General features: G+C 44.5%; 1 protein-coding gene across 3 annotated transcripts in view; it reads left to right on the top strand.

The window, feature by feature from the left end:
• Window positions 1-20,803, top strand: part of WNT10A (Wnt family member 10A) — a 345,036-nt gene extending 324,233 nt beyond the window's left edge. For all 3 annotated transcript variants that reach the window (XM_063933889.1, XM_063933888.1, XM_063933887.1), the window contains exon 4: window positions 18,621-20,803. In XM_063933889.1, the coding sequence (XP_063789959.1) occupies window positions 18,621-19,097 (477 nt within the window). In that variant the 3' untranslated portion in view covers window positions 19,098-20,803. The remainder of the gene's footprint in view (window positions 1-18,620) is intronic.
• Window positions 20,804-25,767: the final 4,964 nt, after the last annotated feature.

The following is a 25,767-nucleotide window of genomic DNA, read 5'->3' as shown; positions in this document are numbered from 1 at the left end:
TATATTCTCCCCATGCTTGCATGGATACTCCATTTTCCTCCCACAATCCTGACAGAATTATATAGGGGACAATTCAGATGTGGACGGAGTTGCTGTTTTCCTTGAAAAGTATGGATTATCTGTACTTTGCGCATGTGCAGGACACGTTCTGCGCATAAGCAAATGGGTCCTGCGAAGTTGGAAGCAGTCTGGCATCAAACTGTCATTGATTGACAGTCTGATGCCGTTTAGGGGTGGGGAGGGGGCAGTGACGGCCTCTGTTTGTGAAAATGGAGTAACTGGATGGAGAGTTCCTGACCTTTTACAAGCATCTGCGATGGGCAGCTTGTGTGACCCCATGGGTGCCGCAAGCCGCCCAATGGTGTTGCAGTGATCAGATGCCTGTGTCCTAGGGTGCAGCTCGGATCACTACTGCAGCAGGACGCGTCTACTTGTAATAGACGCCTTCTGCTGCATTTACATATAGAATCTTCACTGCTGCTTCCTTGCGATAGCAACTCCATTCACATCTGAATTAGCCCTATAGATTGTAGGAACTGGTGAAAGGCCAAATATTCTCTGTAAAGAGCTGTGGAATATTTGTGGAATATGTGTGATATAAATAAATAATAAAACATTAATTAATTAAATAATTGTAAATAAGTAATAAATACAATCATTAAGCATAGCATTTATGTAATACCTTAAAATATGATGTACTGTATGTCGATGTTGTGAGTATGGCTCCCAATTAAACCTCATTTTTTTCCCCTACTCAAATTATCCGTTAGTGTCATTTGAATTTGACAAGGCTGCCTTAGGAAGTTGTGTAGTTTATCCACAGAGACCCATCCATTGGTCCTAAGAGCAGGATCATTTTGAATATAGGAGGAACAAAGGAATTTTAGTGGAAGCAAAGCCAGCCCTAGGCATAGGCAAATGCCTAGGGGCACAGGCAGCTTCTGCTGATTAAAATGATATGCAGCATGCCTATATTCTGTGTGTGACTGCGGCTGTATCTGCATACGCAATGCTACGTTACAGTGTATTCCTGGAAATCACTGTGGTATTTTGTATGCAGATACTGTATAGCCACAGTCGCACACAGAATATAGGCATGCCGCATTTCATTTTAATCAGCAGAAGCTGCTTGTGCATCCTAGCCCCATAGTAATGCAAATAAGATTTTTGTCAAAAAAAGGCGCCCGACAATAGCAGAGCTGCCAGCTGACTCACGCCAGGCATCTCCTGCTGCATAGCGTATTAAAACAAGATGTATGAGGACACATCTGTATCCAAGTAGAGGCAGAGGTCACAGTGTTAGTGGCCATGTGAGTGCTGGGTGCGGGTGGGTTTGTTGTGCAATAGTGTTCGTCATATGCGTAGGGGTATTATGTGTGTCATTATGTGTATAAGGGCATTAGTAATGTACAGTATACTGTATGTGTAAGGGACATTATGTGTATAAGGACAGTAATAAAGGTTGGCATAATGTGTAAAGTGCATTATGTTTATAATAACATTAATAATGTGTGTCATATGTGTAAGGGGCATTACTGTGTGGCATTATGTGTATTACTGTGTGGCGTAACGTATAAAAAGGGCACTAATGTGTGGTCTAATGTGAATAAAGAGCAATATGGTGTGGTGTAATGTGAATAAGGAGCAATTCAGTGTGATGTAATGTGAATAAGGGGCACTACTGTGAAGAGTAATGAATATAAGGTAAAGTGGTACTACTGTGTGATGTAACGGGAAGAAGGGACACTATCGCATGATAAAATGTGAATAAAGTTGCACTACTGTGTGGCGTAATTTGAAATGGGGGTAATATTGTGTGGCCATGCCCCTTCCCAGCAAGAACATGCCCCTTTTTGATCTGTGCACCGAATGTGCGCACTATTCCCATTTAACATATAGGGGGCAGAAGCACCAAAATGAGGACTACTATGGGTGAGGGGTGATGGTGCTGGGAAAGGGGTGCAGGGTCAGAGGCGGAACTAGTGGCGATACTAGGGGGCACCAGCCAAAATCTTGCCTAGGGCATCATATTGGTTAGGGCCGGCTCTGAGTGGAAGTATAAGGTTTCCCCGGTAACTTTACACTCCAGTCAATCTGGAGATATTACACAGTATAGTTCTCACAATCACCACACAAATACCACATGGAATAAACTCATAAATGTTACATGAACTGTTCAACAGTCCACTAACTGAAGACTTCCATACATGTGATATCAACACAAACATCAAGCATTTGACTGTAATTTGACTGAGCATGCCCATGAATTAGATTTGAAGATAACTGTTCTCAGCCTGTTTGTGTTGTCAGAATGGGGTATAATCCATTTGGCAAGCCACGAGAATGCACAATTATAAAGCTGCTTTGTGGTCAGGACGAATGGAAGCATTGCAGCATTTGCATGTAGCGCACACATACTAGACAACTTTACTTTTGCATCACAATTTAGATTTGAAAATAATAAATGTCTGCGCTATAAACGGAGGGTTAAGTTAAAAAGCTGCTCCAGAAATAATTGGTCACATATAAATAGATAAGAGCGCTTGAATAAATTATGTGTACACAATACCTAAAAAATAAAATAAATGGTTAATTTTTTTCTTTGTTTACAGCTCTTTTTATGAGTATGTAAAATTAAGAGTGCACTGTTGAAATAAAATGGGGTTCCAATGTATTCACGTTGATGGATGAGTGTGAGCATAATAGGTTCTTTATAATTAACTATCCCTCAACTTTACCAGAAGTCCATGCGGTTCCCCCGCTGGCTTCAGTATATTGCTCCTGGCTTTCACAGGTTACTGCTGGATGTGGTGAGCGGCTCCCGGCTGACTGTAGTGAGCAATTGACTCAAAGCTGGCTGTAAGGGCCGAAACACATGAGGCGGCTGGCGCCGCCCGGCAAACACCCGGCCGGCTTTAAACCGCTGCCGTGATGTAAAGACACATGCAGCGCAATGTGTCCTTACACACGGCACGGTCCCGGCCGCCGGGTTGCAGCCGGGTCTCACCACTGGAAGGTCCGGCTGCCGGGCAGGCGCCGGGCCGTCTTTGCAGCCAGTAAACCGTGTGTGTGTGAAGGGGAGTTTTCACACACAATGGTTTTTTCCCAAGCCGTGTCTAATGCTGCGCATGCGCACAGCATCACACACGGCTCAAAGCCGTCCTGTGTGACAGACTCTGCCAGTTTCTCCCGGATGGCAAAAAGCCGGACAAAGTTTGTCCGGCTTTTTGCCATCCGGGAAAAACCGGAGTGTGTGTTACAGCCCTAAAAAGACGGCTCACGCTAGTGCGGCGATCGGTCTCCAGCCGGCTATTGCAGGACGGCTCCCGGCTGGCCCCAGGGAGCGGCTCTCAGACGGCTGTAACTAGACGGCTCCTGGCTTGTAGTAACAAACAACTTCCGGCTTACTGTGGCGGCTCCCAGCCAGCAGGAGTTAGCTGTTCCCGGCTGACTGTAGTGAGCAGTTCTCAGTTGGATGCGGCTCTCCACTGGTCCCCCATACGGCTGTTCTCACTGAATAGTGATTATGAACTCCGTTTATTGTGACTATTTCTCAAAATAGTGCTCTAAACCAACGCGTTTCGAGCAGCATGCCCTTTCTCTAGGATGGCGCATATGTTTTAAAATCTAATTTTTATTAAGAAACTTTAATCACATGATTAAGACAGGAAATGGTATTCCAGGTTTAAAAAAGGCGGTAGCCTTATGTTCCCTTTTAAGGGCTGGTTTCCATATTTAGGTGTTGTGTATTCTAAAAAATAAACAATTTAAAATCTAAAATTATTTTTTTATGTCAATTGGAAATAATTCTGTGTCTGTTATTTTATTATTTATATAAAGGAATTATTTCTAAATGTATGTTAAATATAGATTGATGTAGAAGGATCCTTTTCTTATTGTAAATAGGCATTTAGTTCGATGTCTATATTTAATCCATTTGGGCTTAATGTGTCCATATGGTATATCCATCTAGTTTCATTCTTTTTTTAGTTCTGATGACAAGTCGCCTCCTCTCCAGTTTCTTTAAATTTTTTGAATTCCCACAAATTTCAGGCTTGAAGGATCTTATGCAGAGTTCCAAAATAAAGATCCGATGTCGGGATCTTCAGTGTCAGGATGCCGCTGTCGGTCATGTGACCACCGGAATCCCAACCATCGGGATGTCATACCAAACCCCTTGTGCCTGCTTCCCAACTGACAGCAGTGTGTAGACAAATCAAGTCCACAGGCTGCCTACGTCCCCAAAGTGTTAAAGATTATAACGGCCCAGGGCAGATGGCACCATGCCCCCCCACCCCCCCCGACCCAGCCCGCCCCTGAAACCCCCCCCCAAACTAAATCTCTCTGAACCCCCCCAAACTAAATCTCTCTGTACTTTTCAAATCTTCCCCACCTGCAAAGCAAAATGGTTCTACCACCAAGATACAATGTTACTGTTTTAGCTTTGCTCCCAACTCAGAATCAGCAGAGCCCCTAACTGCCTAAATTACTTCCCAATACAGCAACATGACAATGTCTAATCATGTCAAACAGCTTAAAAACATATAATGTCCTTTGATCTTGTAAAGAGTATAAATCACATGACAAGTGTGTCCATTGTTGTAGAAACATGGCGAACAATGCCTTGCTATTGTTTTTAGGGTGTATCCAGAGGAAGTGGGTGTTTGTGTGTGCAAAGAGTCAGCTCTGAGATAGTAGCTTTGAAAGCACATATTTTGTTTTTGTAGTTTTATGTGAACCCTTCTGTAATGCCATAGTTGGTGGAGACATTTTTTATGTTTATATACTGTATGAATTGCTTTAGACAATGCGTAAACATCCTGGATTTGTTTGCTCAAATGAGAAAAATATGTTTGGGTATAATGTTATTTGGGGTGGTGCGTGAAGTACCCCGCACAAAAAAAGCAGAAAGTCCATACAACCAGCTATTTTTGTTTTAAACCATGATCTGCCTTAAGTTATACATATTAAATATGGTACCATGCTGCTTTCTTGATGAAATTGTACCAATTGCCAAGAGCACTGATATATATTGTGCAATGGCAAGTAAACACAAATAAGCAAGTTGGCCTGGATGATATAGGGAATGAGCTAAAGAAATTACTAAAAAGCACAGAATAATCCAGATATACATATGTTTACAACTGTAAAGCATAATGGAAATGCTGGCACTATATAAGTAAATAGTAATAATGTAAAGAAAAAAAAGGTAGTACACGTTGCATGTGGAAATTTAGGTGATCTGAAGCTGGGAGAACATCATTCAGTGTTTTTTTTTTTTGTTTTTGCCACTGTTCTTCTTTAGTGACATTAATGCCAGTTTCTAGTTCAGTGTTTTATTGATGTAGTTGTTTTCATTTGGTAAGCAGAATGTCTGCTGTATATTTATGATTATAAGTTAGATCCTGCAAAACATTTACTATAGTTCATGACCTATATAAAGTCTATGCAGATCACTAGTTGCAACATTGTATGAAACATTATGCAGTAAAATTCTCATTTTTTAACAATAAATATTTATTCCCTGACTGGATAAAGGCCAAGCACATATTCTACCATTCCACTGACATTTAAACACTAGGGGCACTATTGAGCAAGAGTCTATAATTCTCTTGCTTTGGAAAAATGTTCCAAAATCCAAAGTATTACACAGATTACATGGCAGATAAAATGGATTTCTAGGTTTAGGTCTGAAGGATAAACAAGTCATATAAAATCATACAGAATATTCAAAGTAACATTTGTAAAGTAGAGACTTAACTACCACAGTTGTAGGCAGGAATTTAATTTAATCAGCTGCGTCCTGAGTCAGGTGGTACCTGGTGTTACAAGAGAGCACCCCCACGCATGCGTCCAAACGGGGAGTGGCCTCATTTTAGGGCAGATTTATTAAACTGCCTTTTTCATTCCTTATAGTCATGGACCCGCTTCACTGCATTATCGCGGTGAAGCGGGTCTTCTCTTCGGAAGCATTTATTAAGCCTGCCTTTTTCACTATGGGAGGACGTTATCTCATCCTCCTGGCCTCAATTTATCACTCTGGGGGCGAATCCCCCTGCATTGCTGGCTCCTTCTCAGTGACAGAAAGACGAACACTGCATGTCACAGTGCAGCACCCGGCTCCCAGTCACTGAGGAGGAGCCAGCATATTGATGTAACTAACCCCCCCTTCACCCCCGCACACACCCACACACCACCCTAGTGGTGAAATTTGGCTTAACTAAAAGGATTTTACTTCAATAATTGATCAAAATAGAGTTCTTAGTCATGGCGGAAATTAGGGGGAATTCAGTTGTTTTCACAGTATCCATGCATGGGCGATGGAAGCTATTCAATTGTTTCTGCCAAAAGGGGGCGCACTAACATGATTCTGCTCACAGCCTACTGAGGTGGGAAGCAGAAGTAATTGTGCGCCCAAATGGCACTTTTCACGTTGCACCCAGTTCTTTATTCAGGCTTAACCATTTTGCCAGCTAAACCCAGTCTATTTGGGTTTGATCAGTGCAAAAAGTATTTGCCATCCTGCACCACATCAAACTATTGCATATCACCTTGTCTAAAGTAATAATGCAAGTACGGGCGTCCTAAAAACAATTGAATTCCCCCTTATACTCATTTGGATCTGGAACCAAAACTAGTTTTGAAAAATACCCCATAGCCACATACATATGAGGTGACCCAATCTATTTACATAACATCCAGAGCTGAATATATTTGACAAGGCTTTAACTTTTGTTTCCTCTCTGCAGTAGACCTCTCCCACTCAGAGTCACTTTGGCACACCACTCTGTGGACACTACTACTGATTTCTTACATTATTCCATTGTCATTTTATAATGTACATTTACATTGTTTTCTCCACATAAGAACTGTTGATTTGTATCTACGAAATTATGTAGTGTAGGTCAGGGGCATTTTAAGAGAGGAGGAAGCAGGTGTGCAGCCTTCTGCATCAGGGGCCCCCTCCTTTCTGACCGATGCACAGGTTTTAAATTAATACTTACCTCTCAGGAGTCCCCTGGCGGTGCCATCCTCCGCAGCGGCAATAGAGTCTGAGCACAGATTCTATTGCGCATGCGCAAACCTCCGGGAACACAGCGCGGCGCCCATTTTCCTGAAGATTTTTTTTAATGCGCATGCGCAAAACGCCGGAAAAATGGCAGCCGTTCCATCTTTTCTGAGTTTTCAGCAGGCGCAATAGAGTTTGTTCCCCTTAGTGTTCAGACTCTATTGCGCTGCCGAGAAGGGATGGCTCCGACGGGGCACTCCAGAGAGGTAGGTATTAAACAAGTGGGTGCAGAGTGTGCGGGGTGAGCCCCGGTGATACGTCAACGGTATGGGTAACAGAACATAGGACAACAGTGGACATTATCTACTCAATTGTGAATTCACAACAAGGCAATCAGAAATATCATGTACTTACTCTATTATTCAATTGTGATAAAATATTTTTTTCATCAATAATAGAAATTTGGTATCTTACTGTTAAATCCAGGTCAGAAAGAACCAAAAATGCATAACTCAACTCTAACCCTTAACCCTTCTCCTATTTAACCTACCTGTGACCTGTACTTTCACCTGCGGGGCACGTACATCTTGTCAGAAAACAACTTGTCAGAGGAGCTTTGGCTCTTATACCAATTTGCTCCAGGCTTGTTTCCATAAATCTTTAAGCCTTCCCTTTATTCACCAGGTCTCATATTGACAGTTGTAGGAAAAAATGCTATTAACCCTACACACCCAGGGAGTGCAGAAAATGAAGCTAAGAAACTTGAAAGCTTGAATCCTAGTAACCTCTGATGTAAATAAAATACAATATTTAATCCAGGTTTTAGAGTTGTTTTTGGTTTAATAAACATAAATAAATGTTTCATGGAAAGAGCAACATTAACTAAGCACATCATGCTTCCTGACCTAAGCCTATTGTAATAGAACACACATTTCACTGATGGAGACAATGGGTTCAAGGGCATATTAAGCATACCTCCCAACTGTCCTGATACCAGTGGGACAGACCTGCTATTTGGACCTGCTATTTGGACACAACAGTGTCCCGTTGGCCGGGTGGGCAGTTGAGGGAGGCTTTGATCACCCGCTGCTCTGCTCTGCAAAGCAGAAAGTGATCTCTGAATAGATGAACTGCGCGTGCATCTATTCAGTGCTGGGAGGTGAGCAGAGGACTGACCAGCTGCTTGGGGAGCGCTGCGCACCCCACCAAAATGTCAAAAACGTGTTTGTGTCACGAGGCCATGCCCACAAAGCACATGCCCCCTCCCACAATAGGCCGCACCTCCTTCCCCGGTTCCTCTTCTCCTCTATAAAAAGTTGGGCGGTATGTATTAAGAGAAGAGGAGGCCTGTGTACAGACTCCGTCCAGGTCCACTACTCTAGCCAGTAGTGCAGATCAGTTGAAGAGGGAGGAGCCTCTGTCGCCGGTTAGGACCACCCTGTGATGGATCTGTGGGGGATGGGGTGTGTGTCTTCTAGTCTGCAGGCAGACTGTGTAATGAAGAGCTGCTGGCTGCTGCAGGCATAGTGCAGATTGGATGAGTAAGCAGCACAATATGACACAATTTAGACATTGATAACATACAGTATCCCATAGTTCTAGATATAGTGCTGAGTTGTACTGAGTCTGAAAAAGAAAACGTTATTGATCTATTGTTATCTTTGCAAAGAAAGCAAAGAGCATACAGGGAATCATTTATTTAAAAAACAAAACAAAACAACGTGAGCAAGTAATAGCAGGCTGGTATAGTTGAATCCTGCTCCTCCCTGGCAATAAAGAAACCCATGCAGTCATGATGGCAGCAACCCACTGCCTCTCCCCTGCATCACAGTCTCCCCATCACCCTCTCTCCTGTCATCCTCTGCCTCTCCCCATTATATGGATACGGCATTCCCTTAGAGACTACGCTCCTTGTTGCGAGCAAATAACCCCCTCCTTCTTCTTTCCATGTCACGGTGCCTCCCTGTCATGTTGTTCTGGATCACCCCTGCACCCGCAGACATAGTAGGCCATCTTTCAGGAAACCGATGCCAGAATGCAGACAGCCGGTGATATGCTGCCAGACGCAATCATGACAAGTGCTTGGTATTCCCACTCGGTTGGCGGGTCCACGCCACCAACCGAGTGGGAATAGAACCGGGTCTGATGCGTGGTGAGTGCAGCGAGCCCGCGCGGAGACTCGCTGTCGGGATTCCGGCAGATGGGTTGCCTCTGTTTGTATAGTGACAGCTGGTATCCCGTCTGCCGGGATTTCGTATGTATTCCATTTTGTACTGTAAGTCTCTCTTTTTTTTTTGTTTTGTTCATAGTGTTTATGTATTTTGTAAGGCGCGGCGGACCTCTTGTAAAGGATAATAACAATACTTATTATATTTATATTTAGAAGACTGAATATGTCTGACACAATATGTACCTTTATTTATCCAAGTGAAATCCATTTGGGCTGATACAGAGTTGAATGCGATGGTGCTCCGATGGTGAACTGTGTGGAGCCAGTGCTATAGTGCATAGGGGCACATAAAGTGGGTGCCTCAGGGCTTGCACATTCTGGCACAGGCATCTGCACCAGGCGAAGGTATTAATTAGCATTTGTATATTTTCGCTGGTGCGACTCTGCAGCATGGTTGCCGATATCCTGGCTGCTCTCTGTGGGAGAGAGCAGCCAGGTCAGCCCGGCAGCAGGGCTGGGAGGGGTAGAGATATGATGCAGCAAGGGGGTGGAGAGGAGGCGGAACGGGGCGTGGTTACTGTGATTGCGTCATTATAGCCACACCCTGCGCTCTGTAATGCCGAAATTACCAGCATCATACTGCAGGGGGCGTGGCTATGATGACGCGATTCAGCGACAAATGCGTCAACCAGTGCGACTGAAATGCATCGCTAGACCCTGTGCAAAACTGCACAGTTTGTTGTGCCCATACGTCACGCGTGCGCATTGCGCTGCATACGTATACGCAGAACTGCCGTTTTTTACCCTGATCGCTGCGCTGCGAACAAATGCAGCTAGAGATCAACTCGGAATGACCTCCTATATCCCAATAAACTTTAGTTTAAAGGTCCGTAAAAGATTTTTGAAATATATGAATATATGGTGATTTGTCAACATTACTTATAGTTCTTTCATATAAGAGAAATATGCTTTTAGATGTAGCAGTTCTTTAAAATATCCAGCATTATTTTAGGATTGATATGTTGATACAAAATGCCTTATTACTATAGAACACAAGACCTGGTGGTAATGATAGAGAGATGCAGCGTGAACAAGTGGTTCCAGTGTATAGATAGACAATGTCTAGTTGACAATCATTAGGTCGACCCCATATGGTCGACATGCACAAGGTTGACACTGAGAAAAGGTCAACATGTATTGGCTCGACATTGACAAAAGGTCAGTACTGGAAAAGGTCGACATGTATAAAAGTTTGACAGGTTCAAATGGTCAACATGGCAATGGTTGACACATATGGTAGATACATGTCAACACAACTGTTTGAGGGTTTTCTGCATATACTTTACCATCCACATGTACTATGATTGGGAATAGTAACGGGTTCAGTATGATTTACTGATGGACGGGATGCTGGCGGTTAGAATACCAACAGTGGCATCCCGTCCATCAGAATCCCGACAGCTCCTCTAAAGTCCCCTAACCCACCTCTGTCTGCCCCCTACCATAAACCTCGCTTGTGGGTGTCTAACCCTAACCCTCCCTTCCCCGCTGCCTAAAACCTAACTCTCCCTGCTTGATGCCTAAATCTTACCTCTCCTTCTATGTGCCTAAACTTTGACAGCGAAAACGACACACACAAAAAATAGGATTTTAATTACCTACCGGTAAATACTTTTCTCGTAGTCCGTAGGGGTTACAGGGAATCCATTTAGTACCATGGGGTATAGATGGGTCCACTAGGAGCCTTGGGCACTTTAAGAATTTGATAGTGTGCGCTGGCTCCTCCCTCTATGCCCCTCCTACCAGACTCAGTCTAGGAAACTGTGCCCGAGGAGATGGACATACTTTGAGAGAAGGATAGATAAGGAAAGTGGTGAGATTATGAACCAGCACACACGAAACAAGAGGAAAGCCATGCTAACTAAACTTGAAACCAGGAACAACAACAGCTGAACCAACCAGAATACTTAACCAAGTAACAGTGCAGGAAGAATGAAGCATCGGGCGGGCGCCCAGTATTCCCTGCGGACTACGAGAAAAGGATTTACCAGTAGGTAATTAAAATCCTATTTTCTCTTATGTCCTTGGGGATACTGGGAATCTATTTAGTACCATGGGGAAGTACCAAAGCTCCCAAGTCAGGTGGGAAAGTGCTGTGGTTCCTGCAGAACTGATTGACCAAACTGAAGGTCCTCAGAGGCCAAAGTATCGAACTTGTAAAACTTTGCAAACATGTTCGAACCTGACCAAGTAGCTGCTCGGCAGAGCTGTAAAGCCGAGACACCCCGGGCAGCCACCCAAGAAGAACCCACCGACCTAGTAGAGTGGACCTGTACAGATTTTGGAAACGGCAATCCTGCTGTAGAATAAGCATGCTGAATAGTGAACCTGATCCAGCGTGCAATAGACTGCTTTGAAGCAGGACACCAAATCTTATTGGGATCATAGAGAACGAACAGTGAGTCCGATTTCCTGTGACGAGCTGTTCTCGTTACATACACCTTCAAAGCCCTCTCAACATCCAAAGACTTTGAAGTAGCAGAGGCGTCTGTAACAGCCGGAACCACAATAGGTTGGTTGATGTGAAACGCGGACACCACTTTAGAAAGAAATTGCTGACGAGTTCTGAGTTCAGCTCTGTCTTCATGGAAAATTAAGTAGGGACTCTTGTGAGACAACGCCCCTAGCTCCGACACGTCTTGCTGAAGCCAAGGCCAACAGTGTGATGGTCTTCCAAGTAAAGTACTTTACGTCAAATTCCTGTAATGATTCAAACCAGTCCAATTGGAGGAACTGCAGCACCAAATTGAAATCCCAAGGTGCCGTGTGAGGCACAAAGGGAGGCTGGATGTGCAGAACACCTTTCAAGAACATCTGAACCTCAGGGAGAGAAGCCAATTTTTTCTGAAAGTAAATTGACAAGGCCAAAATCTGGACTTTAATGGAACCTATGAAAAAAAATCTGGACTTTAATGAAACCTCCCGACTGCAGAAAAAGCAGGAGACGTCCCAGATGAAATTCCACTGCAGAATATTGTTTGCTCTCACACCAAGAGACATACTTCTTCCATATACGGTGGTAATGTTTAGATGTTACCCCCTTTCTGGCTTGGATCATAGTCGGGATGACCTTGTCAGGAATCCTTCTCTTGGCTAGAATCAGCTGTTCAACTTCCATGCCGTTAAACGTAGCCGCTGTATGTCTTGATAGATGAACAGGCCCTGTTGCAGAAGATCCTCGTGAAGAGGTAGAGGCCACAGATCTTCGATTAGCATCTCGAGAAGATTCGCGTACCAGGCCCTTTGAGTCCAGTCCGGAGCAATGAGGATTGCTTGAACCTTTTCCCTTTTTATTCTCTTTAGAATTCTTGGGATCAGAGGAAGTGAAGAAAACACGTACACCATCTGGTAGACCCACAGAGTTGTCAGAGCGTCTACTGACCTGGAACAATACCGCTTGAGCTTCTTGTTGAGTCGAGAGGCCATCATGTCGATTTGTGGATATCCCCACCGACGTGATATGGGATATCCCCACCGGAACACCTCCGGGTGGAGGTCCCACTCCCCCAGGTGTAGGTCGTGTCTTCTGTGGAAGTATCCTTCCCAGTGGTCTACTCCCGGAATGAAGACTGCCGACAGCACTACGGCGTGTTTTTCCGCCCAGCGGAGAATTCTTGACACCTCTGACATTGCTGCTCTGCTTTTCTTTCCGCCCTGTTGGTTTATGTACATTACAGCTGCAACATTGTCCAACTGGACTTGAATGGCCTGATTCCGAAGTGGAGATGAGGCCTTCAGAAGGGCTTTCTAGATTGCCCTGAGTTCCAATGAGTTACAAGATGGTTATCGGAATGACGACTTCCTGACTTGACCATCTTCCTTGAAACTGCACCCCCTAGGTGACTTCTCCCCAACCTCTGAGGTCTGTGGTTAGCAGAATCCAATTCTGAATCCCAAACCTCTGACCCTCGACAAGGTGAAAATTCTGTAGCCACCACAGAAGGGAGATCTTGGCTCTTGGTGACAGACAGATCCTCTGGTGCATGTAAAGATGCAATCTGGACCATTTGTCCAACAGATCCAGCTGAAAGGACCTCGCATGAAACCTACCGTCCTGAAAAGCCTTGTAAGAGGCCACCATTTCCCCAGAAGGCGAATGCACAGATGCACCAAGATCCAGGTCAGCTTCAGGACAACCCAAACCATCGACTGGATTACCATAGCCTTCTCCAAGGGAAGGAACACTCTTGGAGTCTCTGTGTCCAGTATCATTACCAGAAAAAGAAGTCTCTGTGTCGGTTCCAGGTGAGATTTTGTTAAGTTCAGAATCCACCCGTGATCCAGGAGTAGTCTGGTTGAGCGGCCAATGCTGTCCAACAACCGCTCCCTGGACGGCGCCTTTATCAGAAGATCGTCCAGGTACAGAATTACTGTATGTTCACTCCCCGTTTGTGGAGTAGAAACATCATCTCTGCCACCACTTTAGTGAACACTCTCGGTGCCATGGAGAGGCCAAATGGCAGGGCCTGGAACTGGTAGTGACAGTCCTGCAGTGCAAACCATAGATAAGCCTGGTGAGGCGGCCAGATCGGAATGTGAAGGTACGCATCCTTGATATCCAGAGAAACCAAGAAGTCCCCCTCCTCCAGACCTGAGATCACCGCTCTCAGAGACTCCATCTTGAATTTTAACACTCGTAAGTACGGGTTCAACGACTTGAGGTTCAAAATTGGTATTACCGAACCGTCCGGTTTTGGTACTTCAAACAAGTTGGAATAATACCCCTTGTTTTGCAGATGAGGTGGAACTGGAACAATGACCTGAGTCTGTACCAGTTTTTGAATGGCGTCCTGTAAGGTAATACTTGCCTCTTGCGAAACTGGTAAGCCTGATTTGAAGAATCTGTGAGGTGGGAGCTCCTGAAATTCCAGTCTGTAGCCCTGGGAAATAAGATCTATGACTCAGGAATCCTGGCATGAACCTGTCCAGATGTGACTGAAGAATTTTAGCCGGGTTCCCACTTGACAGACCTCCAGGCATCGCGGTCCACTGTCATGCTGAAGGCTTTGAGAAAGCAGAGCTTGAGCTCTGTTCCTGTGAACTGGCAGTTGCTGGTTTGCGTGGTTTACCTCTATCGCCTCTGGTGGCTGCAGAAAAACCTCTGGCTGTGCCCTTAAACTTGGCAGTCCAAAAGGACTGTAGATTAGGTCCTGAGTAGTCCTTCCTGGCTGGGGGAGCTGCAGAAGGAAGATCCTTGGACTTCTATACCCTCAATTAGGTTACCCGACCATTTGGCGATGGCCTTAGTAATCCACCCACATGCTATAGTGGGTCTCTGGGCCACCCCAGCAGCTGTATACAAGGATTTGAGTGTGGTTTCAATTCTACGATCAGCCGTGTCTTTTAGGGAGGCTGCACCCAGGACAGGCAATACAATATTTTTTTCGTGACAGCTTGGATACTGATGCATCCACTATCGGTGGATTTTCCCATTTTTTCCTATCCTCAGGAGGAAAAGATGAAAGCAACCTTTTAGGGATTTGAAATTTCCTTTCAGGATTAACCCACGGTTCTTCAAACAGGGTATTTAGTTCCTTTGACACAGGAAAAGTGGTTGAGGATTTTTTTTTATATTAAAATAAGATTCCTCAGTCTCCTCTGTTACCTTATCAGGGAATCGATATGCAGAACTTCTCTGAGTCCACATCCCCCTCCTCCATGTCTGACCCTTCAACATCAGAGTCAGACTGCTGGATATGGGCCAAAGTACGTTTTTGCAGATAAATGGCAGGGGACTGAGACGCTGGTTTGGGTACTGAGTCTCTTTTTATAAACTCAGTCATCGATTGTCTTAAGTATTGCGTCTCTTTCTCATTGTGGGACAATTTTGTAGAAATATTGGAATTCATTCCATTAATGGTGTCCAGCCAAGCTGGCTCTGCCCCATTAGCCTGGGAAGGTACACTGCTCTGAGTACACAGTAGTGAACCCCCTGGAGAAGAGGAACACTGTGCTTTACATGAAACACACTCTTTGTCTGACATACTGTGACAGTGACAGCACACACAGGAAGAGGTTAAATGCACAATTAACCCACAAAGAGCCCTTCCAGGGAGACACAGAGACAGAGGCGTCACTAGGGTTGGTGTCACCCGGTGTTGTAACTCATGGTGTCACCCCCCACCCTATCGACCTACTCTTGTATCAGTCCATGCAGAAACCTTGAGAGCAGGGGCCAGTGTTAGAATGTTTGGTGCTCCCAGCAAATGAGAAATTTGCGCCCTCTATCCATATGCAATAAAGGGACAGTGCGTGCCGATGCACACCACCAATAGTACCCCCAATTCAAATTAACGCCACACCATAGCACACAATAGCATACGATCTTATTCACATTACAATGCCCACAGTAGTTGTGCTTGAAGACCCTCCCACCCCTTTCCGTATATATGTATTTAGTCATTTTGTGCCCCGTATTCCCCTTCACTTATATTTATTTAGAATTTTATACTCCCCCTTATATTTTTTATGCTCATTATTACCCAAGCCCTTTATATATTTTATATCCATCACCCTCCACTCCTATTTTTTGCCCATTAACCCACCCCTAATATATTTTATGTCCATCAGACCCCACCAGTTATATACTTTTAGCACATCAGCCCCACACCATCCCCTTATATAATGTATACACATCTACCCCTTATCTATTCTACACTGCCACACACTTTTGTAATATACCTTTAGTTGGCAGTGTGTTCTGTCAGCTGAGGGGGATAGACTGCGGAAATGTATGTCCAGGTCCTTCCTATTCTAACGGTGCAGCAGCACTCAAGCCTCCGCCCGTTGTCCATTCCAGAATGGTATGCGGTGCCGGAGTGCGCGATGACGTCACGAGGGAGTGACGTACAGCACCCGGCATCGTTTCCATAGAGACTGCGGCAGGACGGACCCAGCGGTGTCGCGGCGGTGAATTAATTGACAGTCCGGCTCATCAGTCAGCGGGGATTGCGTGATCTTGGTGCCCCAGGAAGCAGTGGGTGTGGGTGCTGCCGTGGGCATGTCTGTCAAGTCAGTAGTTGGGATGGGGTGTGTGTAAGCAGCTCTTTTTGGTGTCACCCCATTGAAGGGTGACACCCGGGTGCGGGCCGCACCCCCCGCACCCCCCTCATGACGCCACTGCACAGAGATAGTATGGAGCCAGCACACAGCGCCCTTTCTGCTAATGCCAAGCTTAGCTCCCCCCTGCTATGACTCCCTGGTACCGCTGAGGTAATCTGGAGTCTCTCCGGAGGAGCTGCGCGTCCCTGTCAGTCAGCATGTCCACTGCAGAGAGAAAGTGGCACTGGTGGCTGCTGGATCTGCTCATAGTGAAGTCAGTGGCGCACGGTCTTCCCGCTATTTTTTATACTTGCTGAGGTAATTTTGTGCCTAAAATGGAGTCAGCCCCCTTTTAAGTCTGTAATGCCAGTCTGGGTACTGTGTACACATAAAGTGTACTGAGACTCAGTTCGCCCCCTCAAAAGCTGTGCGTCTGCACTGTGTACTGAGTCTGGAGACCCAGCCACCCCACGTAGAAGTTGTGCATCTCCGTACCCTCATGTCGCCATAATGGCCGGCGACCCGCTAACCGGGACGCCGGCTTAGCACTCACCATTCTTCTTTCTTCTGGCTCTGTTAGGGGTGGCGGCAGCGTGCTGCGCTGTTGTACGCTCGCCGTGGAGTGGCTTGCGAACAGTTCCTGCAGGAGCTAGTGTCCTGTCAGCGGGGAACGGGACCATTAACCCTTCAAGAGGTTGGGCCGTCCTCCCCCCTAAGTCCCATGAAACAGGCAGGCTGGTGCCGTCCTGTCCTGCCTGAAAATAACAGACAAAATAAATGCAGAAAACTCTTCTGGAGCTTCCAGCGACGTGACCGGCTCTTCCGGGCACATTTTCTAAACTGAGTCTGGTAGGAGGGGCATAGAGGGAGGAGCCAGCACACACTATCAAATTTTTAAAGTGCCCAAGGCTCCTAGAGGACCCGTCTATACCCCATGGTACTAAATGGATTCCCATTATCCCCAAGGACGTAAGAGAAAAATGTTGTGTCAACCTTTTCTGTATCGTCCATTTCCTGTGTTGATTTCATGTGTCGACGTTATTCACCTGTCAAACTTTTCCTGTGTTGACCTTTTGTCAGTGTCGTCCTAATGCATGTCAACCTTTTGTCAGCGTCGATCTAATGCATGTCGACCATATGGGGTTGACCTAAACATTGTAGATTTCTTATACCACACCCACGGATAAGGTAAAAGATAGAACTAATCGTGTATTATATCCTGCTGACCACTCAGCGGCAACCAGTGCTACAGAACTACAATTCCCATCACAGTCTTCCCGCCAAAGCCTGGAGAGACACATGATGCCTATGTCTATTACAGCCTGCCTCACACATACATACCAGGGACTTTATTTACCAAGCATCAGGTTGTAAAACCCGGCACTTCTGATTGTGTTTATCAGAGCCTTAACTAGACTTTTTAGTGCCCTGTGCTAGAGAGAGAATTGCCCCCACCCCCCTCCCCTCATTATATTTTCAATAGGGACATAAGGTGCATGCCTCGTGGGGAAGGGGCATGACACAATTGATCCCAGAGAAAGCCCATGCTATTATGCCCCTTCCCACATTATATATATATATATATATATATATATATTACACACACATTTATAGACCACTGCAAGACAATTTGGACACGAATCCTCTTTATACCACATTCATACACTTAACTTGAGAGCTTGTTATTATGCAGTTACAGTACCTTTTATTAAATAACACATTTCAATATACTGCCATTCCTAGGATTCAAACCTATAACCTGTTGAATTCTAATCAAACACCCTGGTCACTGAGCTATTTGATCCTGCATAAAAACTATGAACACTGTATGAAGCTACTGGTACTTTGTAAAAAAAAATAATCAGCATTGCAATTGAGCAGATCTATATAGTGTGCAGCTGCACATTCAATCTCTTGTTGCCACACATTACATAGCTGTACTCAGCCGCAATGCTGATAATTTTTTCACAAAGCACAAGGTAAGCGTAAATAGCATCCCCTACTCTGCAGTGCTATGTGCTGTGCCCACTCCGCACACACTTAGTTACGGCCCTGGTGGTTATGCCCGATATTTAAAAAGGCAATGCTTTTAGTAGCCGTTTCTTGCCCTTTTAAATATCGGGGATAAACATGAACAGAAGTGCCGGGTTCTACAACACAACATTTTGCAAATAAACTCCCATGTCACACATAATAAACACTAACATAATAACACTAGAGGCTAGCAGTTGGTCAGAAAACGGGTTAGTTGGATAGCAGTTGGTCAGAAAACGGGTTGGTTGGACAGACAGTAAGTGCAAAAGTAATGTAACTACTTATTTTTCTTTCCATCCTCCTCAGATTGTGATGGACAACATGAAAAGAAAATGTAAATGCCATGGTACATCTGGAAGTTGCCAGCTCAAGACCTGTTGGCAGGTAACGCCGGAGTTTCGTATGATTGGCTCCCTCCTGAAGGACAGGTTCTCAGTGGCCACTTTGATAAGGCCTCATAACAGAAACAATGGACAGCTGGGGCAGTTGGAACATACACATGCTCCATACCGGAGGCGAACTGGCATCACTGACTTGGTATATTTTGAGAAATCTCCTGACTTCTGTGAACAGGAGCTTAATTTGGACTCAGCAGGGACACAAGGCCGGATATGCAACAAAACTAGCCCAGGAATGGACAACTGTGAGAGTCTGTGCTGTGGCCGCGGTCATAACATTCTCAGACAGACACGTACCGAGAGGTGCAACTGCAAATTCCACTGGTGTTGTTATGTGGTGTGTGAAGAGTGCCGCATCACAGAATGGGTCAGTGTGTGTAAGTAGGAAAAATACAACAAATTCTTCCTAGCTTCCACAACACTAAGGGGAAAAAAAGCACCATGCATAAAATCAAGGTTGTAGACAAACATTCACAAGACATGGAGCTAAACCACCTATGATTGGCCTGGACTGCAAGAAACAAAGAATACAAATGCAATTGACCAAATGAGAATTGCTGCATACCAAAACAGGTTTAATGTAATACAAATTAAACTGAATGTGTTGCAAAATGTTTCCATTATCCATAACAGCCCCCATTACTGAAGAAGCCCAAACTCATCTTGTAGTACAGAAATCTTTGTGAGAGCTCTGAGATTCACACTGTTTATCTGATTTGCCATTATACATGCTTGTGAAATTCATTTCAGTATTGGACGCCTGCTGTGGCCTGCAAGTATCTGCATAAAAAGTTTAACGCCTACAGTACAATATTCAAAAGACTGTAATTGGGTTAAATCTTTTGCATCACAGACTGACATTTATCACCTGGTACATACACCTTAATAAACAGTGATTATAAGTGTCAGAAAGACTTTATAGGGATACTTCTAGCTCATTACATGTAACCCTCAGGTTCACACCTGATAGAAATCCCTCAGGACTATCTATCATACACATTACTACATATACCTGACGACTGAATGACACATTGTCTCTGCCACATACCAGAAATACTTCCAGTATACTGCTGAGAATGTTTATTACTGGAAAGCATGCAACTTTTTCAGCTGTTGTTGAACTAGAGGCTGGCAGAGCATGCTGGAACCTGTAGTTCAATTGGAAAGCCACAACATGCCTGCCCTGTAGCTGTGATCTATTCAGATATGAAAGTTGTTTGATAATTATCCAATTATTCATTTTAAAATGCAGATTTTTTTTATTGTTGAATTAATATGAAAAAGTTGTAATATGAGTTTGCTGGTCAAACCAAAGAAGAAGAAGAAGAAGAAGAATATTTAGGGTGTATATTAACCCAAAGCAAGCATTTATTTTAGAACTCCATATATGAGACATCTATTTCACAGGTGAAGGGGATAAACAGTTATATTATATGGACTTACTGTATATCAGCTGTACAATATCAGTAATTACTGGCTGATCTCTCAAAGTATAAACATCAGCACAACTTTAATAACAGAAATGCTTTGCTCTACAATTGTTAAGATTCATCCTTAAACAGGAGAATAAAACAGTGTGCTGTACCACACATCAATGCTGACAGATAAGTATTTCTCTAAGTCAGATACTTTTGATGTTGGCACACCAACATACTGTATGTCAACATCGGAATGACTTGTAAGTACACAGAGTTGTTCAAAGGTACTACACTTTTAGAGATTTAGACTATGCCAGTGGTTCTCAAACTGTGTGCCGTTGCAACCTGGGGTGCCTCTGGGCACTTGCAGGGGTGCCTTGGATTGGTGGTCTAGGACCAATTCAACTTATTTATGGTCAATGTAGTAGACAAAGCCAGTGCTGGCAGATGCCAATTCTAAAATATATTGGACAATCTGAATCAAAACTTGTCCCTCACCACACAACTGGACTTAAGCGTGACATATAAAAACAATATACTTAATTTAATATTTCTTTCTAAAGTTCTCAAAAAGAAACTTTGGTCTAGGGGTGCCATGAAAAAGAAATCTGATACTCTAGGGTGCAATTACTGAAAAAAGTCTGGGAACCATGGACTATGCCCTACATGGAACAGGCACACATATGTGGGGGGGGGGGGGGGGGGGAGAGGGAAGGAGGGGTTGACACGTAAGAGAGGAAAATTAGGTGGAACAGAACTTCCTACCCAAACAGGTAGAAGAAAGTTGGAGGGTTCATTCCCTGGTACTACAAATCATTCCCTCTATCTACAGTACACAGTGCACCTGACAGTCCCCACAAAGCATAGCCAGATTGAGGGGGGGATGCAGGGCATACTGTACCCCGGGCCCCCTTTGTCAGGGGGCCCTCCGGCCAGAGCACACTGACATCACTAGCTTTCCCTCTTAAGCAGCAGCAGAACCAGCAGCCAGAATGCGAGCAGGACAGTATGCAGTGCAGGCAGAGACACAGGAATATAATGTTTCATGAGCTACCGACAGAGCTTTCTGGCCAGAGGAGAGATAGAAGGGTTGACAGAGCTGTAAGTGATACAGGGATCCCAGCTTCTCCTCCTCCCCACCTGGGTGTCTGGGTCCTGTGTAAACTGTTATGTAACTAAACCATTTGGGTCTAGAGATAGAGACACACACAGAGTCCTTCTGAGTCCTGTCCCAGTGTGTAAGTAGTACAGAGGCTGCTGCTATTCTTGCATGTTACAAGATAAATTATTTTGTTTTTCTATGTGTATTTTAAGGTTAAGTTGTATTTGTTCCACTACAAGAAAAGTTTATAAAATAGTTGTCTTTCAATTAGGTGGAGCTATAAACAGTACCTAGGCATTATATAAAACTAATATACACCATTGGTTTAAATTGAATATACAGAATCTATACCTCCCCCCATGTCCCATTCCAGGAGGGACAAAATGCTGTCTACCTGGACTTCCTTCTCAATTTATGATTACAATCACCTGTGTTGAAGTACCTTTCTTATCAATTAAATAGTTCAACACAGGTGACGCAAATCATATATTAAGTGGGAAGTCAAGGTAGAGAGCTTGTTGTCCCTCCTAGAATGGGACATGTTGGGAGGTATGCACAATTTAATCTACATCCCCCACCTTCCATCGGGGCCCCCCTGTTTTAAGTGCCCGGGTACCCCCAAGGCTTGATCTGGCCCTGCCACAAAGTGCAGAGCTTCAAACATAGACAATGTTCTGTCATAGAAAGTGGATATTGCTAGTCATAACCTGTTAAAATTTAAGAACACACAGCATTCGGCTAATGTCTGCATTAACTGTGCAATGCATGCAGGTGTTCTTTCAACAAATGCTGAAATGATTTACTCTGCATGTTAAAGATTCAACTTTATGGGGGCTTCTCAAGTAGTATATTATGGAAAGTGTGAGGGTCCCAGGAGGGGGAGGGGGAGGGGGAGGAGAGATCTGCCTAGGGCGGGAATGACTAGGGTGAATAGCTTTTAAAGTATGCATTCAAATTGGATTAAATTGCAGTATCGGTCTATTGAAAATCTTGTGACAGATATTTGAACTGTACACACCTAGGACTTAAAGGGAAAATTACTCCAGCAGCAGAGTTATCCCTAATTTCAAGAGACAGTCCAGAAAATGTACACCCCAGGATATGTCCCTATTTTTCAACAGCACTAATTCTTATTTTGGAAACTAAATCCAGTTTTTACCATTCTTATATAAACTAGTAATTAAGAGGGGTATTTAAAAGACAAATAAAATATAATATAACCAACTTCACTAAACATGATGAGAATTATAGAGCACAGAGGTCCGTATAAACAGTATCACTGAGGAGTTCAGTTACCTGCACAGAAGCAAAGGGTCCCGTGACACTGTCTCACAATGACAACCGGTATGCCGTTGTAAATTCATTTAATTTCCTATAGACAAATAGGAAAGGCCGGGCAGAGAATAAACTTTACAAGGAATGAAGAACAGGTGCTGCAGCCATACAAATTTATTTACCTTCATTACTGCTTTATACAGTATAGTGTTCTCAGACAGAAAACAGTAACATTATGATTGTCCCATACATATATTTATATTGTAGTTCCAAACTACAGGTTCCCAGATAAAATGTCTGAAAATGTATAACAACACACCTATTTTTTACTAATTCTGGGTACGTTTGTATACAGTTTGTATGCCTGGCAATATTCATCTGCAGTGCTCTACTCCTATACATTGCTACTTGCTAGTGTGCATATGCAGACACTATAAAGTCAATCTAATTAGGATTGAGTTGGTGCGATTTGCCTTGTGTGAGCCGTTTTAATAGCAAATTTACCCTGCGACTTGCATTTGCAATCCAATTCCAATCCAATCTTGCAATGCTCTTTCAGAAGATTCAGGCTTTTTTTTGGGCACACCCCCTGAGGGTTTAATAAGGTAGGAAAAATCTTTGCCACTACCATATTCAATTAAATGGGCCAATAATTACATGTCATATTGTGGATAAAAAGAAAATATGGTTTCAAATACCCCAAAATCAACTCTTTTTTTTTTTTTTAGATTATGCACTCTAAATCAGCCATTAAACACCTTTTAAAAGCATGCAGTACTTTCCATATGTCTACTAACAGCCTTCTATATGATTCTGCTAATGAAGTCGTCAGTTATTTGGGGTCCAGGAAGTAGAGATGAGCGCCTGAAATTTTTCGGGTTTTGTGTTTTGGTTTTGGGTTCGGTTCCGCGGCCGTGTTTTGGGTTCGAACGCGTTTTGGCAAAACCTCACCGAATTATTTTTGTCGGATTCGGGTGTGTTTTGGATTCGGGTGTTTTTTTCCAAAAACACTAAAAAACAGCTTAAATCATAGAATTTGGGGGTCATTTTGATCCCAAAGTATTATTAACCTCAAAAACCATAATTTACACTCATTTTCAGTCTATTCTGAATACCTCACACCTCACAATATTATTTTTAGTCCTAAAATTTGCACCGAGGTCGCTGTGTGAGTAAGATAAGCGACCCTAGTGGCCGACACAAACACCGGGCCCATCTAGGAGTGGCACTGCAGTGTCACGCAGGATGTCCCTTCCAAAAAACCCTCCCCAAACAGCACATGACGCAAAGAAAAAAAGAGGCGCAATGAGGTAGCTGTGTGAGTAAGATTAGCGACCCTAGTGGCCGACACAAACACCGGGCCCATCTAGGAGTGGCACTGCAGTGTCACGCAGGATGGCCCTTCCAAAAAACCCTCCCCAATCAGCACATGATGCAAAGAAAAAGAAAAGAAAAAAGAGGTGCAAGATGGAATTATCCTTGGGCCCTCCCACCCACCCTTATGTTGTATAAACAAAACAGGACATGCACACTTTAACCAACCCATCATTTCAGTGACAGGGTCTGCCACACGACTGTGACTGATATGACGGGTTGGTTTGGACCCCCCCCAAAAAAGAAGCAATTAATCTCTCCTTGCACAAACTGGCTCTACAGAGGCAAGATGTCCACCTCATCTTCACCCTCCGATATATCACCGTGTACATCCCCCTCCTCACAGATTATCAATTCGTCCCCACTGGAATCCACCATCTCAGCTCCCTGTGTACTTTGTGGAGGCAATTGCTGCTGGTCAATGTCTCCGCGGAGGAATTGATTATAATTCATTTTAATGAACATCATCTTCTCCACATTTTCTGGATGTAACCTCGTACGCCGATTGCTGACAAGGTGAGCGGCGGCACTAAACACTCTTTCGGAGTACACACTTGTGGGAGGGCAACTTAGGTAGAATAAAGCCAGTTTGTGCAAGGGCCTCCAAATTGCCTCTTTTTCCTGCCAGTATAAGTACGGACTGTGTGACGTGCCTACTTGGATGCGGTCACTCATATAATCCTCCACCATTCTATCAATGTTGAGAGAATCATATGCAGTGACAGTAGACGACATGTCCGTAATCGTTGTCAGGTCCTTCAGTCCGGACCAGATGTCAGCATCAGCAGTCGCTCCAGACTGCCCTGCATCACCGCCAGCGGGTGGGCTCGGAATTCTGAGCCTTTTCCTCGCACCCCCAGTTGCGGGAGAATGTGAAGGAGGAGATGTTGACAGGTCGCGTTCCGCTTGACTTGACAATTTTGTCACCAGCAGGTCTTTCAACCCCAGCAGACCTGTGTCTGCCGGAAAGAGAGATCCAAGGTAGGCTTTAAATCTAGGATCGAGCACGGTGGCCAAAATGTAGTGCTCTGATTTCAACAGATTGACCACCCGTGAATCCTTGTTAAGCGAATTAAGGGCTGCATCCACAAGTCCCACATGCCTAGCGGAATCGCTCCGTGTTAGCTCCTTCTTCAATGCCTCCAGCTTCTTCTGCAAAAGCCTGATGAGGGGAATGACCTGACTCAGGCTGGCAGTGTCTGAACTGACTTCACGTGTGGCAAGTTCAAAGGGCATCAGAACCTTGCACAACGTTGAAATCATTCTCCACTGCACTTGAGACAGGTGCATTCCATCTCCTATATCGTGCTCAATTGTATAGGCTTGAATGGCCTTTTGCTGCTCCTCCAACCTCTGAAGCATATAGAGGGTTGAATTCCACCTCGTTACCACTTCTTGCTTCAGATGATGGCAGGGCAGGTTCAGTAGTTTTTGGTGGTGCTCCAGTCTTCTGTACGTGGTGCCTGTACGCCGAAAGTGTCCCGCAATTTTTCTGGCCACCGACAGCATCTCTTGCACGCCCCTGTCGTTTTTAAAAAAATTCTGCACCACCAAATTCAAGGTATGTGCAAAACATGGGACGTGCTGGAATTTGCCCATATTTAATGCACACACAATATTGCTGGCGTTGTCCGATGCCACAAATCCACAGGAGAGTCCAATTGGGGTAAGCCATTCCGCGATGATCTTCCTCAGTTGCCGTAAGAGGTTTTCAGCTGTGTGCGTATTCTGGAAAGCGGTGATACAAAGCGTAGCCTGCCTAGGAAAGAGTTGGCGTTTGCGAGATGCTGCTACTGGTGCCGCCGCTGCTGTTCTTGCGGCGGGAGTCCATACATCTACCCAGTGGGCTGTCACAGTCATATAGTCCTGACCCTGCCCTGCTCCAC

Source organism: Pseudophryne corroboree, chromosome 7 (genome assembly GCF_028390025.1).
Source record: "Pseudophryne corroboree isolate aPseCor3 chromosome 7, aPseCor3.hap2, whole genome shotgun sequence".
Taxonomy (NCBI): domain Eukaryota; kingdom Metazoa; phylum Chordata; class Amphibia; order Anura; family Myobatrachidae; genus Pseudophryne; species Pseudophryne corroboree.
The sequence above is the reverse complement of the archived record's forward strand: the minus strand, read 5'-3'. Positions and strand labels throughout refer to the sequence as shown.